Source organism: Amaranthus tricolor, chromosome 11 (genome assembly GCF_026212465.1).
Source record: "Amaranthus tricolor cultivar Red isolate AtriRed21 chromosome 11, ASM2621246v1, whole genome shotgun sequence".
NCBI lineage: Eukaryota > Viridiplantae > Streptophyta > Magnoliopsida > Caryophyllales > Amaranthaceae > Amaranthus > Amaranthus tricolor.
This window is the reverse complement of record NC_080057.1, coordinates 18,556,060-18,572,844: the sequence shown is the minus strand read 5'-3', so window position 1 is coordinate 18,572,844 and position 16,785 is coordinate 18,556,060. Positions and strand designations below refer to the sequence as shown.

At 31.8% G+C, this 16,785-nt stretch overlaps 1 protein-coding gene across 1 annotated transcript; it reads right to left on the bottom strand.

The window, feature by feature from the left end:
* Positions 1–7,350: 7,350 nt before the first annotated feature.
* Positions 7,351–10,608, bottom strand: LOC130827516 (protein NUCLEAR FUSION DEFECTIVE 4-like). The gene is made up of 2 exons (XM_057693255.1): positions 9,126–10,608; positions 7,351–8,078 (listed from the first exon to the last, which is right to left on the bottom strand). Exons 1-2 carry the CDS (start codon positions 10,253–10,255, stop codon positions 7,628–7,630), a joined length of 1,581 nt encoding a protein of 526 aa, XP_057549238.1. The 5' UTR covers positions 10,256–10,608; the 3' UTR covers positions 7,351–7,627.
* Positions 10,609–16,785: the final 6,177 nt, after the last annotated feature.

The following is a 16,785-nucleotide window of genomic DNA, read 5'->3' as shown; positions in this document are numbered from 1 at the left end:
AACAAATGTTTTTCTGCTACCAACACACTAACAAACTTAACGGAAGTGTTCCATGTGCATAGATTCATAGATATTTTTGAGTTGAAGGTATGTATTTATTAAGACAGTCATTAAATGAATTGTATAATTATGGTATTCTTTCTTGCTTTAGCTCCTCCAACTTAGTAGAAGAAACCCTTTCGAAATAAATGTGTGGTCCTCTATACTTGACACAAACAAACTTCTGCTCCTTGAAATCCATCATTTCAACATTCTGTGGCGTTTCGGTAATCTACAGAAACTAAGTGACATGGAAGGACCTCAGCCATTTCATCTATATTCCATTAGATGCAAGACAACTCTCCTTATTGAATGTAGAAGCTCCAAATGGTTCATCACTCTCCAGTTGTTTTTCTTTCTGTTACAAAGTTTGCGAAATCTTCTTAAATTCTCTTTCAACTATATTCCAGTTTCCATCATGCATATTAATATCATCTTTGGTGTTTAACTTGTCTTGTCTTTAACTTTTAGCATAAAATCGCAACGCTAAGAGATAAAATGTCCTAGCTTGAGGATGCTTATGCAACTTAACCACAAAGTTGAGAATTGGAGGTCGTAATGAAAGATGTGGCGACAAATAAAAAATAGGTAAAAGGTATCCATAAAAAATATTTCTCATGTGATCTAGCCATCTAGGGGTGTTTGACAAATGATTGTTGGTTTGCTTATATAGTTGATTTGTTTGACCAGCTGAAAGTGTTAATTTTTAATTGGCTTTTAAGTTAGTTGAATAAGCCAACTATTTACGAATATGTTTGGTAAAATTTGGTATTAGTTGTTGGTTGTTGGATTTTTTAGTTAGTTTGTTTAACCAACTGAATGTGTTATTTTTTTATTGGTTTTTAAACTAGCTGAATAAATTAATTGTTTAAGGATATATTTGACAAAATTAGGTATTGATTGTTGAGAAAAATGAGCCAACAAGCTAATGAAAAACTACTTACCAAATACATTTTTGGCTTTTTGACCAACTTATAAGTCAAAAGGCATCCTCAAAACTATTTATAAAAGACCCTTAGTTCTAAATGTTTCGAAATTGTATTTCTCTCTAAAAATTACTTCAAATATTATTGTAGCTTATTATAGCTGGTATCTTGAGAGATGTCTCTCAGGTCCAGCCTATTAAAATTTAATGTCCACTTATTGTATTCATAATATTTATTTTATTATCCTTAATACCTACTTATAATATACTTAATGCCCATCGAAAAAGTATTTAAAATGCCTACTTATAATATTTTTAATGTCTACCGAGTAACTTAACTTACTAGCTTACTTACCATATCCTTAATGCGTACTTATAATATTTTCAATGCCTACTTACAATATGTTTAATGCCCACCGAGCAAATACTTAGATAGCTACAATATTCTAAATTCTTACTTACAATATTCTTAATGGCTATCGAGAAACTTACTTTGTATTTTTCTTTTTGAATCAACCCAATTAGAGAGGAATTTGTGGTATTATTAACTCTCTTTAAACTTACTTTTAGCTAAGACTTGTTTAGGTTAATCTTATAGATACTTGAAAATTTATTGCCAAATAAAGCAATTGCATTTCATTAGACTGAACTTAAAAGCAAAAGCATAATACTTGTATAATTTAACTATTATTAATTTATTATATCTTACTATATTATGTTATACGATTCCTTCGCATAATTTCTTTTCTTTTTAAAAAATATTCTGGGGTTTGTAACTCTGTATGATGGGCATGTAATAAGCATGGATGGGTTTGGTATGGCATGGGTGCATGGCATTGGTATGCATAAATTGTTCGCTTTTGCGTAGAGTATTTCATTTAAAGACTTGCATTCCCACAACTTATCTGACGGCGTTTATGTTGGTTGGCCCACATTATTTAGCAACTACAAGCGTGTGGGTCTCATGTGGGGTAGAGCATGTAGAACCAAAGTAATAGTACTACCTTTTGGGTTTTGGCATCATGATCTCATTATGACATCACAATGACGTTGGATATATATATATATATATATATATATATATATATATATATATATATATATATATATATATATATATATATACTGTAGTTTTAAAAAGATTAAGCTAAGTGAAGGCGTGCGTCTTGCTCGCCTTGTAAACGTCTAGATTCTATATCCATTTTTATTTTATGTTGTACATTGTTTATTCGTCCTCTTCCTCTGTCTTTGTTCGAACATTCTCTTTGTTATAATAAAGAAAGTTTGAAAAAGGCTACCTCGATTTTGTGCCAAAGAGTGAGTGAGTGAGTGAGAGATTAAGACTCACTACTCTAGTTTCTCGGTCTAAAGATGGTGTTAATATAGAGTATACTTAAGTAGTAAAATTTGCAATATTTATCTCACAAAACAACATTTTCTTTGGTGCAAAAGGGTATGTGGCGTTATTATTCTATATTTTAGTTGCTACTTACACTTTCGGTTAACTATTTTAACTACTTTTTCTGCATTTAAAGTGGGTTACACTTCTACTCAATCCACTTTCTTTTTTCCACCATTTACTTTGGTTGAAACTTGCATCAAAACTAGGGAAAATCTGATTGTAATTTCATTTATATTGGCACAACTACTTTATCTCATTTTTAAAGGCCTAAGGATAAAAACATGTGTTTATATATATATATTATTTATTACCTCTTTAAAATTAGATGTACTAACTAAATTGACATACTGTTATATTATATACCTTAATTTGACACACACTTGTTAAGAAGCTCCAATTATGTAAAATCTACTGTTACTTTATCCCATTGAGGTTGTTGTATTTTCTTCTAAACTCTTATTTAAAAGATAATATAACAAACTAATTAAGTTGAATAAAGTTAGAGTATAAAACATATCATACATCTTAAGTATCAATTTATGTTTTTTGTTGGATTGATTTCTTAACAAGGTATTAGAGCCAATGTGATAAAATGTCGCATATTCGAATCTCACTCACTTTTCATTAAAAGTAAAGTATTATGTGCCAAATGTGAGGAAAAAATATGCTACATCTAAACTTCTAGCACAAGCGACGTGTTAATACATATAACATATTTTGAGCACAAAATCTTGTGAGAGACGGTCTTTTTGAGAGACAATCTCTAATTAGAGCTGCCCAATATGTATTTTAGAATTATCATAAGTAGGATTAAGAACGTTGTAAGTATATATTTAAGATATTGAAAGTAAGCATTAAAGATACGGTAAGTAAGTATTAAGGATAATGTTAGTAGGCATTGAGAATACGGTAAGTAGGTACTAATCTTTAATGGGCTGGGTTTGAGATATGTCTTTCAAAAAGATTAGCTGTATTTTGAGAGTTTAACTATCAATTTATACTTTTAGTTGAGTTAGTTGTAACACAATCAAGCGGAGCGTGATTTATGACATTAGTATGCCATCATTCCCAGCCAGTCCAATTAATAGTCTAAAGTAAATTGAGTTGAAAAAACGATAATGAGAGATTGAAAATGGCTATAATTGAAGGGAAATATATTTAAATTATGGAATATAGACTACAATCACGCTACTCTATTAGGACAATATCAAGCCAAAAGGTAAGCATAGACGTCATTTACCAATTAACATCTACTAACATGGCACCAATCAAAGGTATTCATAGTCACACATAGTAAAGAGTAGCTTAGATACACGTCTGTAAAATTTGTAGCTATTTTATCCAAAAGTCGTATGAGAACTTAGTTATTTATTTGTTATTGTATTTTTAATATTATGAATTGTCTTTATATTTGCTACACATAAATTTTTTGATGAAGTAATTATACAATATTTTACGTTGAAAATAAATAAAGTAATTTAATTTTATTGTGATAAAATATGACTGATCAATTTAAAACTAATTTTATTGATTATTTTTTTTAATGTTAACTAAATGAAATCTTAAAAAGATACACTTTATTTTCTTTGTTTGAATAACAAATCTTGAAAAAGAAAGATATATTGAAGGAATTATTTCCTTTGATTTTATTTATTATTAAATCTCTTAAAAAGTTTTTCTTTTTTTTTTTTCTCTTTTTTTTTCCTCTTAAACAAATGAGGAAAATTTTCTAATAATTTTCTTCCCACTTTTCGCTCTACCCTTCCTTTCCCTCTTTCCGTCTTTCCCTTTTTTTCTTTAATCTCTAAATTTTTATCAAAACATGGCGTTAAAGGAAATAACCGAATTTAGTTAGGGCGGAGATATAACAAGTCTTGGGAGTTGGGACCACTGAATAGTGAATGAGGGTCCCCAAAGACCAAATTACATTTCAATCTCAAAGCAATTTGGAATGTGCAGTTAATGGCAATTGCCTCTCCAAAAGGCTTTGCAATGCCTTGTTTGGTAAGGGCAACTCTTTTAAGATTTATGAATGAATGACTAAAGAAAAGTTATGGCATTTTGGTTATCCCAAATTCCAAAAATTCAGTTGGCTTGTATCCATATATATATATATATATATATATATATATTATATATATATATATATATATATATATATATATATATATATATATATATATATATATATATATATATATATATATATATATATATATATATATCAATTACATTGTTTTGTGTATCAAAATGTGATGGCCAATACATTGCAGAAGATTACAAATGCCACTCTTTTCATTCATGTCTCTATTTGTGACTTGGGTCCATTTACATTGCATAGAATCTTTTGTGTTTGATAGGGAGATGTTTTTTGAAATGACTATATGCCTTTTCAAGGTTGGCTCATTAATTTCGGGTTTTTTTTGGGTAGTATTGATAAATCTCTTTAGTTAAAAAAAAGGAAATAATTCTTTCATCGTGTTAAGATTATTTAACTTTGTATTTTCCTTTTTCTAAATCCCACCCTTTAAAAGTGTTGATTCTATATCAAAACGTTCCTAAAATAGTGCTAAGTTTAGATGGTCAATCTAGAATGTGTTATCTCTAAGGTAGTAAAACTTATGGAGTGGTGACATTATGAGAACAAAAACCATAGACAAATCTTAGTAGAAGACTAGAAGTGAACGACTAAAACGAAAATAAGTTGAGGTTGTCAACTCAGCAAGAACGAATTGAGTTCCTATGATAGGATGATTGGCAAAATAATTTATGACAATTTTAACTTATTTTGATGTAAATAGAGGGTTAAGTGGTCAAATATCAAATGCTAAATGTTAGGTAAATTAGCTAATTGAAAGAACTTATTGTTATGAATAAATTGGTTTTGAACAAACTGCTCATAGCAACAGGTTTAAAATCAGATAGTTAAACCAGTTAAAAAATCAGCTGGTCAAATCAGCCACTGTAATCAGTTATCAGCTATTAGCTATCAATTGTTTGTCAAACATCCTCATTGACATCCGTGGTGAAAATTCAACTATAATGGTTATTATTATTATTATTATTATTATTATTATTATTATTATTATTATTATTAATGTTTGATTAATAAACTAATTAATTATATATTACTCCCTCCTATTCATAGAGAATAAGACATTTGAGTTTTGTACCAAAACCAAGGAAGGGTGGGGGACCACTTAAAATTGTGTAAGAAAACTCTCTTTTTTCATAAAGGGCATTGATATTTATGTGTTATTGTGTTGTTGTATTAAGGGTAAAAGGGTAAAAAAGAATGATAAAAATAGAAATGAGACATTTTCAGTGAATTGGCTCAATAAGAAAATATCCCATTCTCTATGAATAGGAGGGAGTATTATTATTATTATTTAATTAATAAATTAATATTATTTACCAATTAATTAATAATATAATGTATTATTATTATTATTAATTTTTTTTATTATTATTAGAACTAATTAATTAATTAATTAATTAATATTGTTAACTAATTAATTAAATTATTTATTATTATTGTTGTTATAATAAAAATAAAAATAATAATAATAATAATAATAATAATAATAATAATAATAAGTATGATTTAATCTGATCTGATCTGGTTTGATTTGCCTAGTCTGATCTAATCTAAACTTTCTAATCTAATTTCGTCTAATCTGATCTGATACAGATCTCAATAACAATAAATAATAAAAATAAATTGAAGAGAACTTGCCGTAAGTTCTGAACGTACACATACATACTTTAAAAACTCTATAAAAACAATTGAAAACATGAAATAAAACAGAGAAAATATTAAATTTTACGATTGACGAGTAATGCATATTTTGTTCTACTACCAAATTTTGCCTTTAATTTGCTGGTACGACTCATTTGAGTGAGTGCCATGTTTAAGCTTTGTACCTTCATTCAGTAGACCCAAAATTAAATGATAATTAATATCCACAACTAATTTTCCTACTTAACACCCCCCAAGAAACAACAAACAACGCACTTTACGCCCTCTAAATGTTTACCTGTTTTATTCTATCATCTATTATTAAACTATAATATTCTAGTATCAATAGCGGACAAAAAATACAGTATAAATTTTAAGATATAATTATGTTTACTTTAGTTTTTTGAAATTTTAAAGCCTAAAAAATAATTAATAAACTTAAATAAAAGCAAAATAAATTAATATTAATTAATATTTGAAACTTTTAAATTTAGAGGGCTTATACGATCAAACACCTTACACATGCTTGAAATCATTCATAACTAGTATAAGTATATATATCAATATAAAAATATTTTATAAAAAATATAACAATCTCAATAAAACGGAAAAAGTATACTCTGAAATACATTTAAATACTTTAAAAATGTAAGTGAAGTTACAAAACAATGTAGGACACATTTTAGAGTTTGTTACATTTAAGAACACTTCTATAGTAATTGGGGGTAGGTATACTAAAGGGAAATAAGGAAAGGAAAAGGTCATTAACATAAATGGCCTAAAATACGTATAATTATTAATTCATTACCTTTTTCTTTTAGTATATAGTATTTATATTTATATATGCAACTACATGATTTTTCTGATGTTCATAAAATTAATGGTTCATGGTTTTATAGAGAATGATACTTTTGGTTTTAATTTTCAATCATTTTCTTTATTGAAAAGTGTATGAAATTTTAAGTCGTGGATTCATCATAAATGTAACAAATCTACTGAAAATTCACCTAAATTTACATGTATTCCTAGATTATCACATAAATTTGATCAAAGAAAAACTAACTAGTCATCTAAAATGATTAGGATACCTATCATATATAGCGTAAAAATGTGATAATGATTGTGAATTGTGATGGATTTGCTGACACGTAGGGGGTTGAGCGTTGTCAATTATCATATCGTGAAATATCGATAAAAATTATAAAATAACCTTAAAAGCAGGCTAAAACGCATATTTTTTACGCCTCTATGATACGGCCATACGGGTAATTAATTTGCTAAAACAGAAACCTTTACAACGTAGCCGATCGATATGATAAAATGCGGCCAAACTAGTTTAAAATTTCAAATCATTCAAAATTAAGTATAATATACACAGCCCAAAAAATGGCAAGAGGAAAAAACATGCACCAAGTTAGTAATCTTGGGCTGTCAAAAAGACAAAGTGATCCTAAATGGTGTATAGTTAAGTACTCCTTACTAAAAATAGACATTATACTAGCAACTACCAGTACTAGTATTACTAATTATAGAATATGTGCATATCCTCTGTTTTCAATCTCTGCAAATAGAACTTCCTAGTTCGGAAATGAAGTATCAAAGCAAGGAATGTACCCAAAGAACAAAGGGTACCCCAGAAAATAAAGGTATTTCTGTAACACTGCAGACCTAAACATCTGCCATATGCATCTCCTTCTTTGTGATACAAAACTGCTGCTAAGCTTCCGAATATGAAAGAGCCTAAAGGAATGTTTGCTACCACTATGTTGTGATTAACTCCGAAATTGTTTTGGCCGAATAATTCCGTTGTTGTTGAGACGGAAATTGCGGTGATGACGCCTGTCGAAAAGCCGATGATTGCTGTACTTGCGTGAAGAGAAAGGTTGCTTCCGTCGATAAGCAAGAAGAATGCTGCTGCCATTGGTACCATTGCTGCTACTATTGATGCTGGTCCTGGTACTGTACACTTACTCCTGCTCAACATCATTTTCTTTGTAAGTACGGGATATGTGTTGTTACTTTTTATATATAATAACATAGAATAATTTGAAAATTACAGTTTTAAAGTTTAGTACTTTTGCAAATTACATCCTCAATGTTAATTTTTTGAGACAGTCATTAAAGTATCAAAGTTTACAAGCTCATGCCAAAACAAGTAACTCCGACCACTTAACCTAAAATTCTGGCCATCAAAATGGTCGAAATTCTATATTTTGACTTGAACCTGCAAACTTTAATACTTTGGTGGCTTCAATTATTTTTACAATGTTAAAATGCTCGCTTAGTTTTTGATACTTGCACATGTACATCAAAATGATGAAAAAGTGGGTTTACGTAGCTGAAGACTTTTCCTTTCACCTTGTGATAAGGTTTGATTTTCACCACTTACAAGAAGATTAGCTCCTCCGCCCTATCTTTCGTGTAGGTGATTAGCCTTAATCCGAGTAAAAAAAGGTGCTAAAATGATTTTCATACTTATGGCCGGTTTTGATGTTGAAGTTAACAATATTTCATTACCACAATGTCATTAAGTAACTCCCATCTACGGACGAATGTACGCGACTTACCTTTTTTTAATGATAAAACTAACAAGAGGTTGTTTTCGATTAACTCTTAATTTTGTAGCAAATATCATGTGCAACTTCACATAAATAAGAACTACACATGATTTAATAAGTCACTTTACTTAAGTCCATTATAATCCGAAACCCAATAACTATAAATCTTTTCACATCGAAATAATAGGCATTTGGTGCTGAAGTTGAAGTAAATAGTTAAATTTAGAGTGAAGAATTGAAAGAGTGTGTAGCTAAAGAGAAGAAAGTAAAAAACAAAGTTTTGGGAAAGTGAGATCAAAACAATTGACAGGACAAAGAAAAAAGGAAAATGAGTCTAAAATCATCATATTAAGTTCTTTATGAGCACCCAAAAGGGAAAGTGTGAAGATTATTATGGAACACATGAAGATTGTTTGAATGTATCCTAAAAAACTGACTCATTTTCTAGTAGGAGGAGCATACCTTGAGTACATATAGTCGAGGATTGATGGGACGAGACGACCAAAAAACACGAATGCAGAAGCGAAAGAGACCAAAGGAGATGTCCTGGAGTAGCCTCTAGACTCTGCTATCTGTCCTAAATTGTTCAAATAAACCAATCCTAGAGTAGCACCAGATATGTATATGAAGAAATACAGCCAGAAATTCAGTCTCTGCAGCATCGATTTAGCTCCGATATCCTCCATGGCGTGTATCTCCTCCTCGTTCCCTTCACCAATATGATCACTCTGATCTTTCACCCAATTTTCATCGACCTCAGTCGTAACATCACATACCCTTACTTCCCTGTTGATATAACATTTTTCTTCGAGTATTTTAGCCAAAAATTCTGCGATAGGAACTATCAAGAGTGATGTTAAACACACCCCAATACCGAACACTCTTAACCATGGTGTAGACTTCTTTGATATCGCGCCTAAGCTACTCGCAACAGCATATATTCCGGTTGCTAAAGTTATCATCAAAACGACAAAAAACCCGGATTCAACCTTCTTCGGTTTTTCAGTGTCAAGATGCCTAACAAAAGGGGCAGTTAAGACACTTACTACAAAAGGAAAGAGGGCATTGAAGAGCATGTATTGTTTAGCTCTTTCAGAAGGTTTAGATGAGAAGGCATCCACAGCTGCAGTATAAACTACAGCACTTAATCCAAGATAGGAAGTGGCTAGACCAACAGAAGCCTGTCTGTGAAAGGGAAAGTTATGAATAGCAACAACATAACAAACTGTATTGATCCAACAAATACCATTTCCTGCTAAGACTGTGAGGAAGAAAATGTGCCAATAAGAAAGGGATGTTATGTAGTGGGTGAGGAAGAGATATTGTAAGCCATAACCAATGAAACCGAGAGTAGAACCGATCAAAAGAACGAGCCATAAAGGTAGGTAGACAGCAGCAATGCCTGCAAACCAACCGAATAGCTTCCCTGCATCCGATGCAAGTGCAAGGTTGTTGAGTTGTAGTTGAGATAATGAAAGAAGTTGTTTAAGCTGTGAAGAATAAGCAGGGAAATTCGAGTTTGTTCCGTTTATTGATTGAAGCCATATGACACCCACCAAGCTTAGCCATTGAAGAGCTGTGCCTCGAGGCATGGCTTAGTACAAGGCTTTCGGGTTATTGTTCCTATGGACACAATTCGATTATTTGATCGATCAAAACTCGTGTTTTTATAGGGGAAGAATTGGAGTATAAGAAGATATGTAAATAGTTTGAGACAAAACTATATATTGTGGCTAAAAAAAAAAATGTGGATTTGTATCTACCACCCCCTTGAATTTTAATGTTTATTGTACATGATTGATGAATATCTATACATGGGTGATCAACATATATACTCATTAATATTTGATGTGAGAGTAGGCATGTGCATGCATTCCATATATTTTGTATGCCCAACTAATTTAATTCCTTTCTTGGTTGGGGTTGGGATGCTCTTAACTTGGGTAATTTTGCTATTTTTTAATCCTGCTCCAACCATAAACATGATTTAAGGCCTCTTAATAGTTATGATCGTAAGGGTCTTTGGCGTGTGATTTATGTAGAACCTAACATATCATCATCATATTCAGTGTCATAAATGTACATTTTTACGATGAATCACTTTCGAGCCTTTTTTTGGATCGGGAAATTCACATCACTATTGACCTTTCACGCAGTGCCGTTCCTGATAATTTTTGGGCCCTAAGTAAAAAATAAAAAGGGCCTTATATGAGTAAAGTTTTAGTTATTTTTTCTCCAACTATGTAATTCAGTGATTATGTGCTTAACTAAGAAACCTATTAGTGCAAATTCGATTTATGCTAGAAGTTACTTATGCAAATATTAATTATTGATTATAAGGATTTACTCAATTTGAGCCATTTCGAAAGTTGAGCTCTAGGCGGTTGCACCTCAAAACTAAACTGAGGAGCGGCCTTGCCTTTTGCCTTTTGGAGTGGTGTATAAATACAGTTGTGATTGGTTGCACATATATTTTTAGGAACAGTATGAGGCCTATTCTAATTGTCCATATCAACAGGATGCTGAGACGGCACAAGATTACTCACAGCCATCCACACAGTGTAGACAGGACCCACCATTGATAAAGAAGATCTAATTCTGGGCTTAATTTGCTTTGCTTACATAAGGTATAAACCTATATAATTAATCTTAAATCTGAACAGATAATTCTGATTTCTGGGTTTTTCAAGCGTGTAAATTATTTTGATGTAACAACGTAAAGATCAAAATTTTCATTAGTTGAATGATGAGAATTAAGTTTAACGATCAAGCTAAGCTAATCAAGCTTCTAACGCTACATTTATTTACGTGGCAATCAATTAGCCTAATTTCGTTGTTGATTTTTGACTGCCATTGATGGATATTTCTGTGCTGTAATTAGTGTATTGACGGACATTTACAAGCAAGGACTAATATTGTCACTGCTTACCTATTCATTGTAATTAGCAACGAGTATGGGTCTTGGACCTTAAAGGTCTAAACCTCACCTGACTTGATCATAATTTAAAAATTTGAATCCACCTATTTTTTAACACTACGAAATTGTACCTGATCTAAGTTCATGATCTTAGAGTCCAATAGAAAAACAATTTGTAACAAAGATTGTCTCTTATAGATATAGCTATCAAGGCCCAACCCACAATCATTTACAATTTTTTAAAACAAAAGTTTAAAAACAAACACATGCTTCCGAATTATTTTTAATATATTGAAGTTGGTGTTTTAACCTATTGAAGGTTGTATGTTAACCTATTCAAATTGGTATTATAACCGATAAAATTAGTATAGGAGTTGGTGTTTTATTTTGTTAATTTGTTGTTTTAAGTAGAGGTGTTTATGGGCGAGTTTGGGTGGGTAAAGAACCGGGCAGCTTGCCCTTAGAAACTTACCCGCGGGCTTAAAATTTCGAAAGTCCGCCCGCTTGAGCGGGCTTACTTTATTTGCTGTTACACGCCCTCTTTCTTAGCGGGCGGGACTCGTGGACAAAGGGGTTTTTTATCTTATAATTAAGTAAAATAACTTAAGGCGAAAAAAATTAACATTGTCAACATAGAAATGTGATTTAGTCACGAGTATTACCATTATAAAAACAAAAAAAATACAAAGTCTAAAGTTATGTCTTAAGGATAAATAAAATAAGAGTCAATCTCATGTGTGACGGTTGTATACATGCGACCAACCCACAATCCCAGCCCAACTCCATGAATACAATAAGTCGTAAAATGCCTAATTCAAGAATTATAATGCCTACTTCAAGGTTTAAAACGACAACTCAAAGCTTTAAACTACCAATTGAACTCTTAAAATGTCAATTCCATTTGCCTACTCCAATATATAAGTTTAATGTTGTACTCCAAGCCTTAATTTGTCAATTTCAAGCCTTAAAATGACAATCACAAAGCTTAAATTGCCTAATACAATACTTGAGTTTAATATCCTAATCAAAACCTTAAAATGTCAACCCCAAGACTCAAATTTCCAATTACAAAGCTTAAAATGCCTACTCCATGACTTAAGTATTATAATTTGTAATACCCTTAGGGCTGCACACGGTCCGGTCTGGTCTGGTTTGACAGAAAAATCAGACCAGACCAGAAATTCCGGTCTGGAAATTTTTCAGACCAGACCAGACCAGTCAAAAGACCAGACCGGACCAGACCAGACCGTTCTAGAACGGTCTGGTCTGGTCTGGTGTACGGTTTTTTTTTTTTTTTGAAATTTTTTTAATTGAGTGAGAATCTAAGATAAACGATAATCTGTAAACAAAATACATCATCAAATCCAAAATACATCATCATCAAATACATCAGCAATATCCTCCATCAAATACATCATCAAAATACATCAGCAATAGCGAATTGCCGACTTCATCCATGAATATGCATCATTGCATCAAGGAACATCAATAACTGAAGGAGCCAAATTGATCTTCGATAACTCTATACAATAAAAACAAACATCAAAAAATATGATTTTATAAAATAAACATAATACTAATCATGATATGAAAGATCACATACCGTTCTCTAGTTGTGCTATATCCTCCAAGCACTCCTCAACTTTTAGAGAAGAAGCACGAAGCCAATCTTGACAAGAAATAAGAGCTTCTGCCATCTTTGGACTTAATGAACTTCGAAATGAATCTAGAACTCGACCTCCAGTACTAAAGGCACTTTCCGATGCAACTGTGGATACAGGAATGGCTAGCACATCACGAGCTACAAGAGAAAGAATTGGAAACCTTGAACTATTGTTTTTCCACCATGTCAAAATATCAAAGTCATCTCCATCTTCTTCTGTAACCTCATCTAAATACTTGTCCACCTCTGTTTTAGTCAATTCCCCATCCTCACGAGACTCTTTGAATTTTTTAAACTTAGATCTCATAAGTCCTTTTTTCGGAAGACCAGGTTCTACATCTTTGCTAGAACTTGAAGCACCATCACTTTGAACTATTGTTGCGGATGTGGAATGAAAGCCTTTGTATTCATTATATAAATCATAAAGGGCATTCTTTACCCGCATACAAACAACAGAAGCATCATTATCTTTTGTGTACATTTGTCTTATCCCAAATTCCACAGTTTCCCATTTATATCTAGGATCAAGTACAGCAGCAACATATAGCATAACATTTAGTTTTTTAGGATCCCCCCAATACTTATCACACTTCTCTTTCATTCTTTGTGCCATATCCTTAAACTCATAATTAGGACTTTCACACCATTCTTTTAGCAAACAATCAACATCAGTTATATCATCAAAACAACCATTACAAGTAACATATTGTGAACCAGACACACGCAAAGTTAAATTATAAAACACTTCTAATAATTGAACTAAGCTCTTCACTTGGTCCCAATCATCAGTAGTAGGCTTTCCTAAAACATTTCCATAACCATGGGGATCTAAAAGATGCTCATGAAAATTTGGATCTTCCCCATCATACCTCTCAAATGCCAATATAAACTTCAAAGCAATGCTTAACATCAAATAAGTTGAGTTCCACCGTGTGACCACATCAAGAGACAACATGTTTTTTGATGGAATCTTCTCATCCGAAACACACTTATAAAACTTTTCAATTCTAGATGGAGAAGATAAAATAAATTTAACAGCACCTCGAACTCGACAAACCGCATCAGTAACTAATTTAAGACCATCATTAACCACTAAGTTCATGATATGAGCAATACATCTTACATGCAAATATTCTCCATTCAACACACTAGTTCCCCACGTTTTGACTCTTGTTTTTAAATAAGCAATTGCAGTGTCATTAGAACTAGCATTGTCAACAGTAATGGTCATCACATTTTCAAGACCCCAAGCAAGCAAACATTTCTCAATTGCCTTCCCAATGGCCTGACCTTTATGAGTTGAAATTGGACAAAAGTTTAAGATTCTTTTATTTAACTTCCAATCATTATCAATAAAATGCGCAGTTAAACACATATAATTAATTTTTTGGATTGAAGTCCATGTGTCAGTAGTAAGACATACTCTCCTACAATTAGTTTTTAAAAAAGATTTTAGTTTCAACCTTTCATCCAAAAACATCTCGTAACAATCTCTAGCAACAGTCATTCTAGAAGGAACCACAAACTTATTTTGCATTTGTGAGCAAAAGTACCTAAACCCCTGGGCTTCAACAAATCTAAAGGGAAGTTCATCAACAATTATCATGAACGCTAAGCCTTTTCTACAAGCCTCATAGTTAAACATCCAACTCTTTATGTGAGCTTCTTGTTCCCCTTGTTCATTAACACTTGATTGAAAACTCAATTGTGTTTGAGTAGCATTTGATTTGTTATTGAGTGAAAATCTAGTACACTTACTTAAATGTGCTCTATAAGTACTAGTCCCATTTACACTAGGATTACACTTATATTCACGACCACAATAGTTACACTTACATTTCTTTTCCATGTTTTTGTTTGTAAATTTGGTGAAGTGATCCCATATGTCGGATCTTGGTTTCACAACTTTTTTCCTTTGTTTGCTCATAACTTCCTCCTTTTTGATTTCATTACCATCCTGATCATCCACTTCATTTTCATCGCAAACTAAAAAAGGTTCATCCATCGACATCGCAAACTACAATTAATCATCAACAATCTATTTAGTCTACAAACGAGTAATACCAACATATTAACATTCGACGTATCAAACGAGTAATACCAACATATTAACATTCAACATATCCAAATCATATATATATAATTTTGATGGAAGCATATAAAACACTTATTACACTATTTTACATGATATATATAATTCTGATGGAAGCAAATTTCAAAGTTTAAATTCTCCAGCAACATTAATAAATATGAAAACAAAAATTAATCATACACTTGATTCTACACTTGATGCAAATTTCATATACATCTCCAGTAATTTCATATACATCTCAGTATCTCACAGTCAAAAACATAAATGCAAATTTCAAAGTTTAAATTCTCCAGCAACATTAATAAATATGAAAACAAAAATTAATCATACACTTGATTCTACACTTGATGCAAATTTCATATACATCTCCAGTAATTTCATATACATCTCAATATCTCACAGTCAAAGACATAAATGCAAATTTCAAAGTTTAAATTCTCCAGCAACATTAATAAATATGAAAACAAAAATTATTATATAGAATAGCCCATACTCACAATCACAAAACCAGTAAATTTCTAACCAAAAAAATCAAAAACCCTAAAAATCAAAAATTGATAAAAAAAACCCTAAAAATCAAAAAAATCAACCAATATACTTACATTACGAGATTCTACACTTGATTCCGTGGTGAATGGTGAGATTGGAGAATGAAGAACCACAGAAGCCTCGAAGAACCACTGAAGCAGAGGCGTTTGTCGACTATCGAGTGTCGACTGTCGATGCTTGAAGAGTTGAAGGAACTAGGAAGCGAGGCGAGGCGACTGTGTCTGTCGACTCAGGCGAGGCGAGGAAGAGAGAAGAATGGGAGAAGGAAGCAGTCAAGCAGTCAAGCAGAAGGAAATAAGGATTTAGGAATATAAGCCGGCCCTAAATCTAATACCTATTCAGTATTCCCTAGACCATTAGAGTTTATTACGGTTTATTGGTCCGGTTTGGTCTACAAAATAAAAAATCGGGACCGAACCGTAAACCGTTTAAAAAAAAAAAAAAAAAAAACCGGACCAGACCATTCAGACCGTAGACCAGACCAAATAGTTAAATTACGGTTTGGTCCGGTTTGGTTTACGGTTTAGACCAAACTGTGTTCAGCCCTAAATACCCTACTCCATTAACTAACATTCCTATTGTACTATACATTTTTAAATGTCTCAAGACTAAAAGTCCTCATTCCATTGATCAAAAGGCTCATGAAACCATATTCCTCTTAGGATTCAACGCCTATGGGTTCTCATTTAACCCGTAGGATTCAACGCCTTTTATTAATCAGACTTTAAGGCAAACTAGAAGATCTCACTATCTTCTCTCACCATATTTTTCCCCTTAAAGAAACGTCTTACAAGTCCCTTTAATAAAAGCAAATCCCAAATCTCACAATAGAGATTACAAGTTGAGCACTTTGAAAAATATTCTAAGTTAGGCGTATTAAATTTAATCTAACTCTTTTTTT